Below are 17,582 nucleotides of genomic sequence, written 5' to 3'. Positions count from 1 at the left end.
ATCAATGTATGTTATGTATGTGATCAAATTACCTTCTATTTCATGATGTTACTATGTCTTCAAGCTTTATTCAATACTAGGTGCATGGAATTTCTTTCAATCCTAAAAAATCCCTAAATTTCAAGGGTTTTGTCACTTTGCCGAGTCACAGGCAAGTCTGAGCCGGGTCACAAGTCGAGTTACCATTACTGAGTCCAAGCCAGGTCCGAGTCTCGTAAATTTGTTTACAACAATATGTTGTTTGAAGGTGAAGTATAGGATTAATAATGTTATTGCACAAGTCTAAGTATCACACATTGCCACGTACCAATCATGCCAAAAGTTGTATTGATTTTCCATAGATACAAATAGATTTATCAGATAAACACCAAGGTAGTGTTTTAGACTTGCCAAATCTGAAACCAATAACAAAGCGGAATAGGATGAGGGTTGAATCCCACCGAAACCGAAATTTTCAAATAGGGAAGATCTTTCACTTCCAAAATGGCAAAAGGAACATAATTCCAACAAGAATTCACAATTACAATAAACAAATCAAGTCGCATACCTACAACAATCCAACACGATGAAAACATATACCCCATCGGAGGAAAATTCTCGAGGGAGAAACTAAGTGCCGACAAATGACACAGCAAACACCTACGAATAAATTAAAATTAGAAATGGGCCCCGAGATATAGTAAATCGATCGGTCCCACAAACAAGGTTTTTATCTTTTATTTATTTTATGATATGGATATTACAGTCCTCCCTTCCTAAAAATTGCTCGTCCTCAAGCAATCACAGCATTGGGCGCTCCTAAATCTATTCACCCTCCCAAGTGGTGTCGTGAAGTGAAAGATCCAATGCACCAAGAACTCGTCGTTGGTACGGTTTCTTAGTTTTCTTTGTCCTGCATCAAGGATCTCGGTAGGTTCCAAAACACTTTCCCTTCTTCGTTTAAGGGGTCAAGGTCAGTCAATACGGTGATGTTTTGTCCCACGGCTTTCTTTAGGCAAGATACATGGAAGACATTGTGGATTTGGCTTCCCTCTAGACACTCAAGTTCGTAGACAACTTCCCTTATGCACTAGATCACCCGATAAGGACCGTAAAAATGTGGCCTCAACTTTTCCTTACCATCTGAATTTAAGGATGACTGTCTGTACGGCTATGGTTAGAGATATACAAGTCACCCACCTCAAAACTTCTCTCAATTCAATGCCTACCAGCATACGTCTTCTACTGATTTTGTGCCTGTTGGAGATTTTCCTTTAGAAACCTCAAAAATGTCTTCTCCTACCTACAACCTATCCTTTTCCCTTAGTGCACAATTGTCTCCCAAAACCATGTCCACAAATGAGGGGGTTTCATATCAATAAAGTGCCTTGAAAGGCACCATCCCAATCAACATGTAGTAAGTGGTGTTGTAGCAATGCTCCCCTAGATGCAACCATTTAGCCCACCCCCTTTGTTGTGCTAAAACATAGTTTTGGTGGTACCCTTCCAACCACTTATGCACAATTTTTGTTTTCTCGTAAGTCTAGGGGTGATAGATGGTACTTGGTGATAATTCCATCCCTATAAGCCAAAATAGTTCTATCCAATAAGTGCTAAGAAGCGATTATCCCTATTGCTCACTATGTTTTGTGGCAACTTGTGTAGATGGAAAACCTCTCGAAAAAATAAGTTTGTCACTTGTGCAGTCTGTAACTCAATAGAGATGCCAAAGCAATGTGCATACTTTATCAGCCTGCCAACCACTACAAAAATGTAATCTTTTCCATTTACCTTCAGAAGTCCATGAAAATGCTATGCCACATTTATTTCGGTATTGGTAATGGTTGTAACAAGCCCACTGTTAATGTGTGTTCGGATTTGCTTTGTTGATACATCACACATTTCTGAACATACAGAAAGACATCATTCTTAAGTCCCTTCCATGAAAATCTCTCCATGATCTTTTTGTAGGTCATGAGGAATCTCGAGTGTCCGACCAATGGCGAGGCATGCGTTTCCTTCAGAATTTTTTGTTTCATCGTGGATTTAGGTACTGAGTAGATCGTGTCCTTGTAGTAGATGATATCATCAACTACCCTATATCAGTCGCCCTAAATGTCATCATCCATTAGCTTACAAGCAAAAGTGTTTTTGGAGTATTCCACTAACAAGTATGTCTTCCAATCGGCTGAAATCTGGGATAATGGACAGATGACAGGTTTTCTTGACAAACCATCTGCTAGGACATTATTCTTTCCATTCATATATTCAATATCAAAATCAAAGGCCTGAATCTTACTTACCTATTTTTGTTGTCTCTCATTTAGATTCCCCCTATTCCAAAAAGTATCTTAGGTTGTTGTGATCCATACGGACAACAAACTTGGCATTTACCAAATATTCCCAAAATTTGGTCAAGTAATGCATGATAGCTAACATCTGTTTATCATATCATAGATGGAATACAATTGTTCCCCCTATGTGAGTTTTCAGCTCTCAAATGCTATCGATTGTTGATCCTATATTAGTTCTGCGTCAATGCCCTCACCAGACCCATCACACTCCAAGATGAAGGGTTGAGTAAAATCTGGCAATGCAAGAACTAGACAAGTACTCATTGCTTCCTTTAATTTATAGGTGTCTTGTGCGAGTTCACTCCATTGAAAAGATCCCTTCTTAGTCAAATCTACCCGTAGTGAGCTAAGTTGAGAGAAACCTTTTACAAACCTCCTGTAGTAACTACACAATCTGAAGAATCCCTTAACTCTAAGAGAGTCTTTGGTGGTGGCTAGTTGAGAATATCTTAAATCTTTTCTTGGTGAACTCGAACTCCATACCCACTAACATGTCCCAAGTATAATATCTCTGTCATACCAAACTCACACTTGGATCATTTGGTGAACAATGATTGCACCTCCATTATTCCGAGGACTTTTTCCAAATGTCTCAAATGCTCTTCTCATGTTTTACTGTAGATAAGGATGTCATCGAAAAATACCAAAAGGAACTTACACAACTATTTGTTGAATATTTGGTTCATGCAAGACTGGAATGTGGTCGGCACGTTTGTTGACCCGAATGGCATGACCAAAAACTCATAATGTTCATAGTGACATCAAAAGCAGTCTTTTCCACATCCTATTCTCTCATGCGAATTTGATGGTATTCAGAACGAAGGTCTACTTTTGAGAAATAGATTGTGCCATGCAACTCATCTAGCAGTTCACCGATCCTAGAGATAAGGTATCTATTCTTGATTGTCTTCTTGTTCAATGTACAATAGTCCACACAAATGCGTAATGTCCCATCCTTTTTTACTAGCACTACTGATGATGCAAAGGGGATAGAATTGGGTCAAATCCATCCCTTATCGAGCAACTCCTGAATTGCCTTTTCAATCTCATCTTCAAACTACTTGGATGGCAGTACAGTGTGGTGATAATAGGCTTGGCTCTAGCTTCCAATTCAATAGTATGCTCAAAACCCTGGTGCAAAGGTATGCCAGGTAGAATGTCGACAAAAACCTTATCATGTTTGTCCAAAATGACTTGAAGCTCATCATCTTGGTAGTACACCTCTTGCCCTTTTATAGGTTCTGTTGAAATAAAGCAATGTGTTGCCCAAGCAATGTCATCATGTCCGAAGATGGCCTATATCCATCGTGTTGAAACCTCATTCAGTCCATCATTCACCATCCTTCTCTAACAACCTTCTTTCCATCAACTACGAAGGAGAAATCCATCCGCTTGAAGCTTTATGTGTACTCATCCAAAGTTTCCATCCACTAGATGCCTAGGATGACCTTCATGTCAACCAGATCCACTATAAAGAAATACTCTGTCATTATGTTGTTTCCCAGGGTAAGGCTCATTTGTGGGACCAGATGAGAGCATAATAAGAGAGTTCCTCCTACCGTCTTGAATTAGAATCCCACATGTGCCTCTTTAGATAAACCTCTCCGCTTTACAAGTGATGAGTTTATGAAATTAAGTGTAGCTCCACTGTCTAGCATTACTAACCCTTGTCCTTGGAGGGTTCCCCGTATCGTGAAAACCATGCACCTTGGGCTACCGGCAAGATCAATTCTACCTCTACATCGTATTAGTGTGGCGATCCTCCTGTTCTTCCTTAATTTAGTGTATTTTTCCTTTTCCTAAACATCTATGCCCAAGTTCCCACGGCTCCTTACAAGTGAAACAAAGTAATATCTTCCTAAGTTCCTATCTAGTAGCTTCATCCAATGAAGGCTTCTTTAGAGGGGGTTTGTTGTCTTTTTCCTTCAGGGCCAAAATTGCTTGGTGTAAATAACCTCCAAGAAGAAGACGTTGATGATGACCCCATGCTTCAAGCCTTCTTGATTGCCTCGAAAAGGGTATTGGGATTAAACCCCTTTACCCATCCTTTCAATGGCTTGGTTTGACCATCCCTGAACATCATGATCCTCCGTCTCTCTGAGATGTCAGTAACTAATATGGAGATTTTTTTGAAACTTGGTGATGTAATTATCAATTGACACAACTTGTCTAAGTTGTCCCAATTCTTTAAAATTGAGTTGTAGATCTTTTCCATCAAACCAATCTATAATTCTTTTTGTAAACTTGGCATAAGTATTCACCTGCTTATGTCTAAGATTAATCATACCGTGATGTGTGCCACTCCTTCCAAGTGGAGTGTGGAAAATTTAATTGCTTCCTCTTCATGCACTGGGTTGAGCTAGAAGTAGGTATTTTCTTTCATTACTAATGCTTGTCCAAAGATTGATCCACATCCATCAAACGACAACAAATTTACCTTGCTTAACTTCCTTTTGAGGTCACCATTGAAATAACCACGATTGCCACCACTTGAATACCTCATTCTTAATTCGACATAATCTTTCTAAGATATATCCCTTTCCATATTGGCATTCCTCTAATCTTCCCGTAATTGTACTTGCATTTCTTGTTCACGTCCTTTGTGAGGTGCTTCCATTTGTGGAGGGAAGGTCGTATGAAGGGTCTAGAACGTGCTAGATGAGGATTTTCTTTTCATCATTGAGTTGTCTCTATGTCCATTGTGTTCTCTAGATATTTTCCTTTCAGCCAATTTTTGCACCATTTCCTCCATGAGCCGTTGAGTGTTATTAGTCTAAACTTGATTCCTTGTGAGTTCTCTCAGCAACAAAATGACTCTGGCAGTATGATCTTGCAAATATCCCATTCTACCGAGTGGTACCACCTTCGCTTTTGGGTATAAACTTGCATTCATTGTCCACATGTTGGCAAGATCACTGGCTCTGATACTAGTGTAACATTTGTCGTCAGTAAATATTGTGTAGCCGACGGATTGATGTCATCAATAAATATTGTGTAGCCAACAGGTTGATGTCGTCGGTAATTATTATGTAGCCAACATGTAGCTGACGAGCCCTTCGGGAAGGTTCTTCAAAATGGTATACGTACAACTTTGGATCATGATTGTAATCATCATTGGAAGCACTATGTAATCCCTTCGGCATATATGTGAATAATAAAAGGAGTACTGTTGTGTTACATGTTCTTGTCTATCGTCTGTGTGCATTAATAAACCATTTACCCCATACAGTAAACAACATTCTGGTTGAGTGATTTAGATGAACAAAGGCACTAACATTTATACACTCAATTGGAGGGCCAAATTGTCGTATAGTTTTGGGGCTTAATGGGTGTGCGGACTATGAGCAGGTTGTCGGTAGTCAACTTGTCGTACAGTGTAGGGGATGTGGGTTTACTATACGACATAGGAGTTATCCGTACGGGGTGGCGAGATGGCGCACAAGTCCATATGGTGCAAGATGTGTAGGGTGACATGTGGATGGAGGCCTTATGGAGGGTTGGAAGAGTATGACATATGATTGATGGGAGGCAGCATACAAAGGGTGTCTTGTATATCATAAGGTGAAGGATGCCTACAGGTAGGAGGTGCCAAATGGATAATGATAGGACCCTATGCGGTGAGTATGGGGCGTATGTAATCCTTTGATTTCCGAATGACTTACAGCAATACTTGCCTGGAGGTGAAGTATAGGATTAATAATAATTATTGCATGAGTCCAAGTATTACACAATGCCAAGTACCAATCATGCCAAAAGTTGTATTTATTTGCCAGAGATACAAACAAATTTATTAGATGAACACCAAGGTAGTGTTTCAGACTTACCAAATCCAAAACGAACAACAATGTGAAATAGGGTGAGGGTTGAATCCCAATAGGGAAAAATTTCACTTCTGAAATGGCCAAATGAGCATGACTCCAATAGGAATTTGCAATTACAATAAACAAATCAAGTCACATACCTACAACAGTCCAACAAGATGTACATATATAACAACTTAACAACATACTTGACGACATTATAATTATTCCCGACAACACCACTATCTTGTGTATTGTGCCTCTATTTCAAATCGTGAAAGCCTTGACAGGAGTCAGGTAAAGATGTAGGGCATTTTTCTGCAGCTTGGCAATTATATAAAGAACAGAGGAATGCTTTGGCTTCTTGCAAACAAATTTGTATTACAGTTGCACTTTCCATGACTGTAGAGGAAGCAGTTATCATGGTGGCAGAACAGAAGATGTTATCATTTAGTTGATAGCCCCTGGTTCTGCCTTGGGAGCTCTTAGATACACTATTGCACTGAGAAGGGAGAAATTGTCCAGGCAAAGTTTGGTTTGGAACAATGGCAGCGTGCCAACAAGAAATCTATAAAACTGCTGTTATTATTGCATCTTCACAATCCCTTTCCCCTGATTTGCATCTTAGTGTAGATTGCTGGAAATTGCATCACATACTGAGAGGGAGCTTCTGATCACATATTGCAAAAGATCTGTCATACAGTTCACCACATCTCGAAGTTCCAGGGATGTCTGCTTCCCCACCTGTAACTTCTTGCTGATTAAATTCTTTATTACTAGTGTTGTCAGAAGGGACTCCCACTTGTCTAAAAGGGATATAATGCAGAGTCTAAACAACTGAATTAATGATATTTTGTCATAGCTGACTTGTTCTGTTTTGTGAGCATTAGATTGTGATGTAACTTCTGATTTCTGACTATCGCAAATTGTATAACCAATTAATATACATACTGACATTTGAAAGAAATTCTACGTCAGGGAAATTAAGTTGATTTTAGGCCTTCTTGTACCAAACTATTTTAAAGCCACTACTTATCATCTGGTATTTAGTGTGTTCATTGTTATTATTGTTATTATTTATAATGCTGCACTCCATTAGTGCAGTAGCCAACAAATGATACTCCAAAACCATTTCATGGAGTTTTCTTTATAAACACTGCCTGGAGCTTTCAAGTAAGCTCTATAGAATTCTATCTTACCATTATCTAGGTTGTATTCCATTCTAAGAAAAAAGTTAACACTATGGAGCACTATAATCAACATGCAAAGAATATCAATTAGGCCACCTATGTTCACTTGTACAAAATACAAAAGATTGATGAAAGTAATACCATCGTTTGTCATACCACAGTCAATATATTATCATTACATCAGAACCGATAAATCAGGGAAAAAGCTATACGATAAAAACCATAAAAAAAATTTTAAAAAAAGCAAATGCTTAAAGGATAAACATCATAACTTGGAAGTGCACATGATAAAATATTGAAAACAAATCATTATAGTAATGTATTCATCGTCACTTGCTGCTTAAAAAAACCAAACGAAATGGAACAATAGAAAGCTCTGGTTGCTTATATAAAATACAAAAGATCAATAAATCTAATAGTGTTGTTTTTCATACCATATAGCCAATATATTGTCATTACATTAGAATTAATAAATTGCAAAGGTATACAACTACCTAAATTTTTTTTTAAAGAAATGCTGAAGGGATAAACATCCAAATAAAAGTTTATGTTTTAATCCGTGGAATTCATTCCTTCATGACTTGGAAGCATGCATGACAAAATATTGAAAAAAAAAAAAACTTCATTATACTTTATTTATCATCACGTGTTTCTTATAAAACTAAATGAAATGGAACAAAAGGAAAGATCTGATCGCCATTCTTCCAGAAAATATTCAGTGATAATACTTATAAGCATTAATATCAGATAAATCATTTACCATGGCAACCTCCTCATATGTATTTGAAAAGCCTGGAAGTAATCTTCTTCCGCCACCTGCAGTCAGGGCAACATCTCCAACAGCACCCTCAAATACATTGCACTGAACCTGAACCATGATTTATCAAAATTGAAATGTTTCTTCGTGAGTGCAATTAAAATATCCATCTGATAAAATATCTCCAGATAGTAAAATCAAAGTGTTATTAAAAAAATATATAGGATTTTAAAGGTCATCAAGGATCCCTTATGCACTTGCAAAATAACATAATGGGAATAAACATTATCTACATCTTTTTCGAATGTGAAATAATATCAGGGATCGAACTTGGCATTGGAGAGAAGTACAACAATAGTTCTAAGTTGCCTTAAGCAAAAGACTAGAATCATGTCGTCAAACCAAGTTTTTAATAATTGTTTAGATGAAGTTCAAGGTTCCTTTGTCAAGTTTAGGCCTAGTTCAAGCTGGAAAAATATAATCATCTCCAAAACTTGTCTGTCACATATAGAGAAGATTCTTTCTGTCATGCTCACTTGAACTTCCTCAGCTCAATAAATAATCATCCCAAAGTTATCTAACAATCATATTATTCTATAGCAATCTGACAAGATTCTAAGTTAGCAGGATTTCTGTGTTTACCTAAATTCCCTCTGTCCAAAGAAAACCTTTACTATGAGTCAATATACTATACAGCATTACAATTAGAAAGGTGCTTAAAGAAATCTCCCAGATATAGTCAGTTATGAAGAAGTCATAAAGAGAGTTTCAAGCATGCAAACATGTTATTCCTCTTGGAGCAATGTAATTAATTGATCTTCTTGTTCCTATAGGGCTAGAAAATGCCAGTACCAAACGAAATGTCCTAGGATAGATATCCAAGTATGATAGCAGTCCATTTCCATAGTTCTGGCACACCAAGCTGGAAGTGTAAATGAAATTTAACACCAAACTGGAAGTGTAAATGAAATTTAATCACTCACTTTTAAAATGGGATAAACCTAGGAAAATATAAAACTTTGAAATACTCGTTAAAGAATGAAAAGAAAATTTGTTGCTACAGTCCAAATTGTTGTAACTCTGCAAAAACTTCAGAAAAATGAAAAGATGTCAAGATATGATTTCTGGGCTGGCTTGTTTTTGATATTTAGGGCCAATTTGCATTGAACACATTGTCATATTTTATGTACAAATGGTTGCAAATATCAACTTTCATCCCCATTCTCATTAATGAAGAGCAGAAGCAGAAACATGGGGCAGAATGCAGCTGTAAACAGCATCTAAAACAAAGCTACTTATCAGCAGGCACATGAATGAAGGCAGAAATAGAAGTTTCTGTTCAAGCAGTTGGCCAACAGAATGAAGTCAAGCACAAAAAACATAGTATAAGTGAATCGGATTTCCACCAGACTATAACCACACAAGAGTCCACTTAGCTTAGCCCATGAGAGTTGCTACATCATTTTAAGATGACAATGACAAAACCAAAGATCCATCAAAATTTCTACTTAAGTGGCATAGATGAAGATAAATCCTGAGAAGCAAATACATAGGAAAAGGTGTCATTAGTTTATGAGACAGTTGTACATGGCACAATTTCATAGTGGCCAAGCCATTAAGATATTCCACCTGATTTAGCATTGGCTTGAGTGCTTTAAAGTTGCATCCAACTTGTAAGATGGCAATGCAAAACAGAGATCCTGCCCCACATCATAATCAAGTGGCATAGTCAGCATTAATTTCTGCTTTGCATGCTCTACCCATTGCAAAGCCCATCAATATCTCCATGTTTTTCTTAAAGTAATGAAGGAAGATTAATCATCATTGAGATTTCAGCATCTTCCTAAGTCTATTCTAGTCAATTTCTAATTCCAGAAAAGCAACATAGCGTATTTTTAGGATTTTTTTTCTATTGATTTTTAGATAAAATTTGTTTTAAAGTTCCTTTCTTTCCATCTTAGTGACCTTCAGATGTTACGCTTTAGGATTAAACAAAGATTATTTCAAAGTTCAGAAGATCAGGCATTAATAACATATTAAAGTGTTTTGAGCATTAACTAGAGAGCCTAGTGAACACTATGCTCATGATGCACAATCTATTGTTCAAGCTGGTTTACCTATGTTTGTACTTCTTGGATTAAATTGAAATGGAAAACTTTGTCAGCATTTGTATTGATGCCACTTATTCATTTTGTTGTAGCTTTTTATACGGATTAACAATTTATTTTTGGGAGTCATGTATTTGTTTTTCAGTCAAGCTGCTATTCCTCTAAATATCGTGTTGGTTCACAAAACCACAAATTGGAAATCCAAGAGTTTTGCCAATTCTCTAATAGGGTTAATCAATTTTGGCCAACGAACGGGAATAAACTCCTGATTCAATTCTCCTACACTCTAGGCTTTGCTAAACCTAGGCATGTAAACCTTCACCTTAAATCCTGGTCACCCAGTTCAAAGCTTTTCCATAGTGAAATTTAAACTTTGTAAGTTCTTAAGTTGGAAAAATTCTTAAACTCGATCAAAATAAAGTTATATGAATGCTTTGATATGTTTACTTGTGAAAAGAATATTATTTAAATGAAAGCAATAGTGTTTATGAGTTATGGATATGATAGAACATTGAACTTCAAGACCTCATACATCAACCCACTTTCACAAAATAAATTACAGACCAATCCCTTATCCAACCTTGGATAAATAGAGTCAAACTTTCTCTAGATTTATATACACAACCCTGACACTGCTATACCATCCACTACTTTATAATCTAAAGCGTTAATTGGCAACACAAACCCCAGTATATTTCAATTTAATTTCTTTGGGAAAACCAATTAGACAAAATTCACATAGACAACATTTCATATGCAAATTTTGATGATCAAACACTTGTATTGAAATCAACTTCTTCACCATTAGTAGCAATTGATTTTGAAATCAAAAACCACAAAGGATTAATCTGAAAAAAATATCTCAACTTCAATTTTCAAGATGAACAAGAAAAACAGGGTTCTTGCATTAATTTCATAAATGGGTACAATACGTTTGTGCTTCAGTTACAATGTCTTGTTGTGTTTGGGGGTTGACTTCAAAACAGTCGATGTTGTATATTTCCTAATTTGTCTCCATTCGCAATCTTTGAAATCGAACCTTATCTTTATTGTCATTGTATCGCCTTTTCATGGTGCTATCAACATACTCTTTCCTTATATTGTGAATCTTATCACAATTGCTGACAATTTCCTTTGCATATAATATGACTTGTATAAAACAATTGGTGACTTGTCATGGATGTGCTTGGAGTTTACGAAGTTCGACCAAACTCCAACTTTGATTTTCAAATATGCCACTTTACAAATGTTTATTAACTTAGCACTGTCGCTACTCTTATCAATTCCGCTTGTGCAAATGCCTTAGTCTCTTTGTATAAGAGTTGCCGGAAACTCCTTCGTCCCTCCTTGGGCGCGTGTATTCCCGTATTCAATTTGGAATCGTATCCGATACTGCTCGGATACATGTTGAATATTGTACCCATGTTTACCTAAAAAAACTTGATTTTCCAACCATGCTAAATACTATGGGATTTGATTTTTTTAAAGATTTGACGTAAATCTTCCCAAGTTTAATTTATGTAGCATTTGTGTCAATCAAGTTTTAAATCACCTTACAAATATTTATGTGTCTATATCATAATTCCAAAAATCGCTGAAATCGCCAATTTGGCAATAAGATTCATGACACAATTTTTTTTGGGTCAAAAATTGCCGGCGGCGATTTTTTCAAGTGAATCGCCAATATCGGCAATTCATGACAAAAATTGCCAAAATCGCCCACGTGTATCGCCAAAAATCGGCTGCGGCAGCAAGCATGTAAAGTTGGATTTAAAAAAAAACACATGTTTTATTTGCTTTCTTATTTGTCTTTCTTCTTTGTTATAACCCTAAAGAGCCTTCTATTTGGTTAGCATGAGTAGAAGAGAGGAAGAGTGAAAGAGAAGAAGAGAGGAAGAAAATCCATAGGTTTCCAACCGGCAAGAAAGAAGAGCACCAAAGAGATCAGAAGTCCATCTGGGGAGGCCATAAATTGCATTGGGAGCATTAAGGAGTCAATATCAACACTCCTCAACTCATTTGCAAGAAGTAAGTGCTGATTTTTTTTTTTGCATGTTAGTGTATTATGCATTTTTTGTTAAATTTTTTTAGTTTTCATTTGCAAATCTTGAATGTTTTTTATTTTTACTAAATTGCAAACTAGGGTTTGTTGTTTTGTAGCTTTTGTTTATTAGTGGCAAACTTTGATATTTTACATGAATTTTTTTATTGCAGCAGCCCTTTGCTTTCATTTTCCAATTTCCACAATGGGTAGAAAAGATGAATGCTGGAAATATAATGAAGAGTTTCCTGGAAGAACCAAATATCAAACAAAATGTATATTTTGTAAAGAAAAATTAAATTCTGGAGGTATCTATAGATTGAAATACCACATTGTTGGCATACCTGGCCATGATGTCACAATTTGCACTCATCAAACTGCTAAGGCAAAACGCACTTGTTTAGTGGCATTAGAAAAAATTGAACAAGACAAGTTGAATAGGAAAATGCAACTTGAAGGGTTAAGAGGTATTGGCTCCCGTGCTCCCGCATCCACAGCCGCATCTACATCTACATCTACATTAGCTTCCGCATCTGTAGGTTGTGTTGGAGAGGTTTCTTCCAGGCCTCCTTTTTATCCTAGTTCTAGTGCTCATGCGAGTGTTAGTGGTAGTCGGTCTTATACTGAAACAGAGTTCAACACCAACCTATTGCGGCTTAGAGTTCAAAAAAACAGAATGGATAGTTACTTTGTGCCTTGCACTACTCCTGGCTCCCAACCCACGCTTGAGGGCATGGGTTTGAACAAGGAGATTCATGATGCTGCCAGAAAATAGGTTTGCAAATTTTGGTACTTTTGCAACATTCCATTTATTGCAGCTAGGTAATTGATTCTTTTTTCTTTGTTTTATTTAAAATTAAATTTAAAAGTAAAAGTAAAACTTTAATTATATCTATTTGTTTTATGATTTGAGTTTTTGACATTTAAATTTCTAATCAATATCATTATCTATTTGTGACAGGACTCCTTATTGGCAGAACATGATAGATGCAATTGTTATTTGTGGCCTGGGGTTTAAAGCCCCAACTGAGGCTAAGTTGAGTGGATAACTCCTGGATGAAATGGTAGAGGATATGAGGGTTGAGCTTGAGGACAACCAAAAGGAGTGGACCAAAAAGGGTTGCACCATCATGACTAATGGTTGGACAGATAGGAGGGGAAGAACACTTCTCAATTTTCTTGTATCCTGTGGAGGTGATTGATCATTCTACTTTCCTACATACATAATTTTGAATCATGATTGACTATTTCAAATTTTGATTTGTTGATTGCTAATTATAATTCGTTGTTTTGTTACTTGTAGGATATACCATGTTCCTCAAATCCATTGATGCTTCTTCTCATGTAAAAAACGCCACATACTTATGTGAGGTTATTGAGGAAGTCATAGCAGAGGTGGGGGAACAACATGTGGTGCAAGTGGTGACGAGTGGTGACGGATAATGCAGCAAGTTATGTTGCTGCAGGTAAACTTTTAACTTTTCAAGTTTTGAAAATAAATTTATTTGAAATTTGAACTTTTCTAATTCCAACTTAGAATTTCTAAGTTTCCTAAGTTCTAACATGTTTGAAATTTGAATTTCTAATTAACTTTAAATTGTTGTAGGTAAATTTTTGATGGAGAGGCACCCCACCATATTTTGGCCCCCTTGTGCAGCACACTGCATTGACCTCATGTTGGAGGAAATTGGCAAACTTGAGTGGGTCAAGTCATGTGTGGAAAGGGCAAAAAACATATGCAAGTTTATTTATAATCATTCATTTATCCTTAGCACAATGAGGAAGTACACAGGAGACAAAGAGTTAGCTCGTCCAGGTATCATGAGGTTTGCCTCGAATTTCATCACCTTGCAGTCCTTGTTGACATCAAGGGATGATTTGAGGAGCATGTTTGTTGGGCAAGAGTGGATTTCATCTTCCTATGCTGCGACCACTGCAGAGATAGATGTGGTAGATTGCATATTTGATGATGACAGTTTTTGCAAACCTACTAGAGAAATCCTTAAGGTAAATTTATTGCAATTTAACATTTAATATTTTACAGTTTACTATGCTAATTGTTTAATGATTTAGTTTTACCTTAAGTTATATTATTGAATTATTCTATATTTAAGTTTTGACTCAAATTTTTGTTTTACTTTATATGTAGGCCACTGAGCCCCTTGTATCTCTCTTACGAACTACTGATGGGGAGAAGCCCTCTATGGGCTACATATATGAAGGCATGGATAGGGCCAAGGAGTCCATTAGAGCCTAGTATACAGGAGTGCAGGAGAAGTATGCCCCTCTTTGGGACATCATTGATAGGAGATGGCAGAATCAGCTCCACAGACCCATCCATGCAGCAACTTACTCTTTGAATCCGGCATTTCGTTTCCGTCTTGACTTTAAGGCGGATGAGGAGGTTCTCACCGGATTATATATAGTGATCCAGAGGTTGAGTACTAATGAGGATAGCAGTGCTGCAATTATTGAGCTCGATAAGTTCAATAATAAAGAAGGGCCACTTTTCTCTAGCAGGATGGCCATAGATGCTCGAGAAACAATACTGCCAGGTAAAAATTAAATTAAATAATATATTCAATGTTCATGAATCTAGATTCTAAACTTAAAGTTGATTATGTAATTTTAGAGTTAACTTGTAATTTGTAATTTGTAAATGAGACTAATTGTTTTTATTTTCCCTTATTTCAGATAGATGGTGGCAAATGTTTGGAGCCACAACCCCAAAACTTCAAAAACTGCTATTTGTATTCTAAGTCAGCCAAGCAGCACTTCTGGATGTGAGCACAGTGGGTCCATGTTCGAGCACATCCACTCGAAGAGGAGAAACAACTTGACAGTGTTGAGGTTGAATGATCTTGTCTTTGTTCATTACAACCTCCGTCTTAGGATCAGACAAATTCTGGGCACTAACTCCTCTTCAATCATTCTGGAGGAGATTGATCCAGAATCAAAGTGGCTCATAGAGGTTGTGGATCCAGTCTTCACTACGGAAGACCGTGTGTGGGTTGACCAGGTGGATATAGAGGCTGAGGCAGCTAGAGCACATTCTTCAGGCATTAGTAGACGCACACGCGCACGCATAGACATAGGCCCTAGCGACGTTCGTGAGCCCATCTTACATGTGGGAGATATGGCTCGACAGTCCTCTAGGGCCTACATTAGACGCCTTGCTACTAGGCAGACTGGATACTTAGAGGCTGAGGCTAAGGCTGTAGCCAAGCTTGAGGATGATGATGACTATGAGCCTGAGACTTGAGCTGGAGCCTTGTTTTTATATTTTGTTTACAGATATTAATACCAAATCATTGATAGACATACGTTTCAAACTTTCATGGATCTTCATCTTAGATTCTTACATACATTTATGATTTAATGTCTTATGGATCATCTTACATACATTCTATGATTTAAATCATTATGATCATTTGATTTCTATTTACTTCAGCTAGCCTACAATTTACATTTTAGATAACATAGTTACATATGTGATGGATTCTATGTTCCAAACTTCCATGTTTATGTATGTTCAGTTTTAACTTCTATTTGATGATGTTATCGTGTGCTTAAGTTATTTTCAGTAAAGGGTGCATGAAATAAGTTTTAAATTGTTAAAATATTTAAATTTAAAGGGTTTTTTCAAATTTGCCGATTCATCGCCGATTCATTGCCGATTCACGATTCGATTCGGCCTTGCCGATTCCGATCTGATTCTGATTCACGTTACTTTGGTCTATATTGCTTTTGAAGTAATGAAAATCTCCTATAGTAACTTAGAAAGCTGTGTTAAATATATGTATGTGTCATTTATTAATGCCGTGTCCAACCATATCCATATTGCGGATCTCAAAAGATGGCCATATCCGTACCCAATACCGTATCTGTATCCATATCCATGCAACTTTGCTTTGTATCCATCATGACTTCAAAACTTCGATCACTGTTGCATTTCAGGAGCTGCTGTTAATAATCTGGAAACTATATTAAATCTGTTTTGATTCATACTGTCGCAGCTCTCTCATCATTATTGTTCATAGTGAAATTTGATGAAAGAATTAGTTCACTGTATTTCATCATTTTTGTTCCATGGTTAGTTCCATAGTTTCTATCACTTGACTCTTTATTGTCACTTTATGATGCATTGAGTGGATGTTTCTTTTTTTATGTGTTCGCTGCTAAGAATTTTGAAACTTCTTAATCACTGCCTTATGTAGCTTTGTTTCTTATTACTGACTTGTTTGTACTTGTCTATTATTCACCATCCTTACTTTTTTGAGACAAAGAAATGAATAGGGAACTTGCCTCTCCACTCTTTGTTAAAAGATACAAAAGAATTTAGCACAGATGCCAGATATACATATGCTTATTGTCCTTTTGAAGCCTCCTATTTATACTTATACAAAACACTTCAGTCATGAATTCCATATCCAATCACAACAGAGTATGGGGTAAGGCATATGAATTTCCCTATTCATATTATGACATGCTGTTTATATATCTGCACAGTACACTCGTTGATGTTGAGTATTATAATACTTTGGGACTTGTTCGGCACCTGTTGTTGAGTTTCTAGTTCCATTCGTCGATATACATGTATCTTTATATTACTCCCCGAATCTTAAGGTACAGCCGACTAGTGTAAAAGTATAGGATCTCTGATAGAGATCAGATGTAATATCACTGAATGTAATTCTGTTGCTTCAAATTAATTTATTAATTCCAAATATATATCAGATTGATTTTCTAATCTAGCTGATGATATATGAAATGTGTAACAGTCCGAATCTGATATTTACTGCAGCTCATATGATGGCCTATGATAGAATAGAGCATTGCAGATTTGATTGATGTCTACAAAACTCGGCGGCGTCATTATAAATATGAAGGGAAGAGTACATACTCCCACAGGGGCATGACTCTACGTGGATATGTACTCGTAGTCGGCCATACAAAATAAGACCTAAACAATACTTAATACAACCCGATACTAATGCCCGATGAAAACTATTATATGCCCAAACAGATATAGATATGAGTATCGGGTGATAAGGAATATATGTGTGTGTGTGTGTGTGTGTGTGTAACGTATATGATTTTACTTCTCTAATTTATATAAGTAATCATACATACATACATACTGTCATGTCCTCTTCTCCGCACTAGTGTTATGGCACCAGCTTAATCTATCTCCACATCCGATAGATTAACAACATTAACTATCAGGATGCCTACCAGTCATATCGGAGATTTTATCTTAAGTACCCCAATTATTATATTAAAGTGTGTGGATAAAGTTACTTTATGTTATAAAGTCATTTACTTTATAAAGTGACTTAAGTGACTATAGGAC

General features: G+C 36.6%; 1 protein-coding gene across 3 annotated transcripts in view; it reads right to left on the bottom strand.

Annotated features, from left to right (window-relative positions):
• Positions 1-17,582, bottom strand: part of LOC149555945 (putative tocopherol cyclase, chloroplastic) — a 220,388-nt gene that overhangs the window by 15,937 nt on the left and 186,869 nt on the right. For all 3 annotated transcript variants that reach the window (XR_016364589.1, XM_089830072.1, XM_089830073.1), the window contains exon 7: positions 8,084-8,191. Coding sequence is in view for 2 of the 3 variants with exons in the window: in XM_089830072.1 (XP_089686198.1) it covers positions 8,084-8,191 (108 nt within the window). In the remaining variant the exon portion in view is untranslated. The remainder of the gene's footprint in view (positions 1-8,083; positions 8,192-17,582) is intronic.

This window comes from Cupressus sempervirens, chromosome 5 (genome assembly GCF_028749045.1).
Source record: "Cupressus sempervirens isolate cs-2001-9-10 chromosome 5, ASM2874904v1, whole genome shotgun sequence".
Lineage (NCBI taxonomy): Eukaryota > Viridiplantae > Streptophyta > Pinopsida > Cupressales > Cupressaceae > Cupressus > Cupressus sempervirens.
Note: the sequence above shows the minus strand (reverse complement) of the source record. Positions and strands in the feature narration are given on the sequence as shown.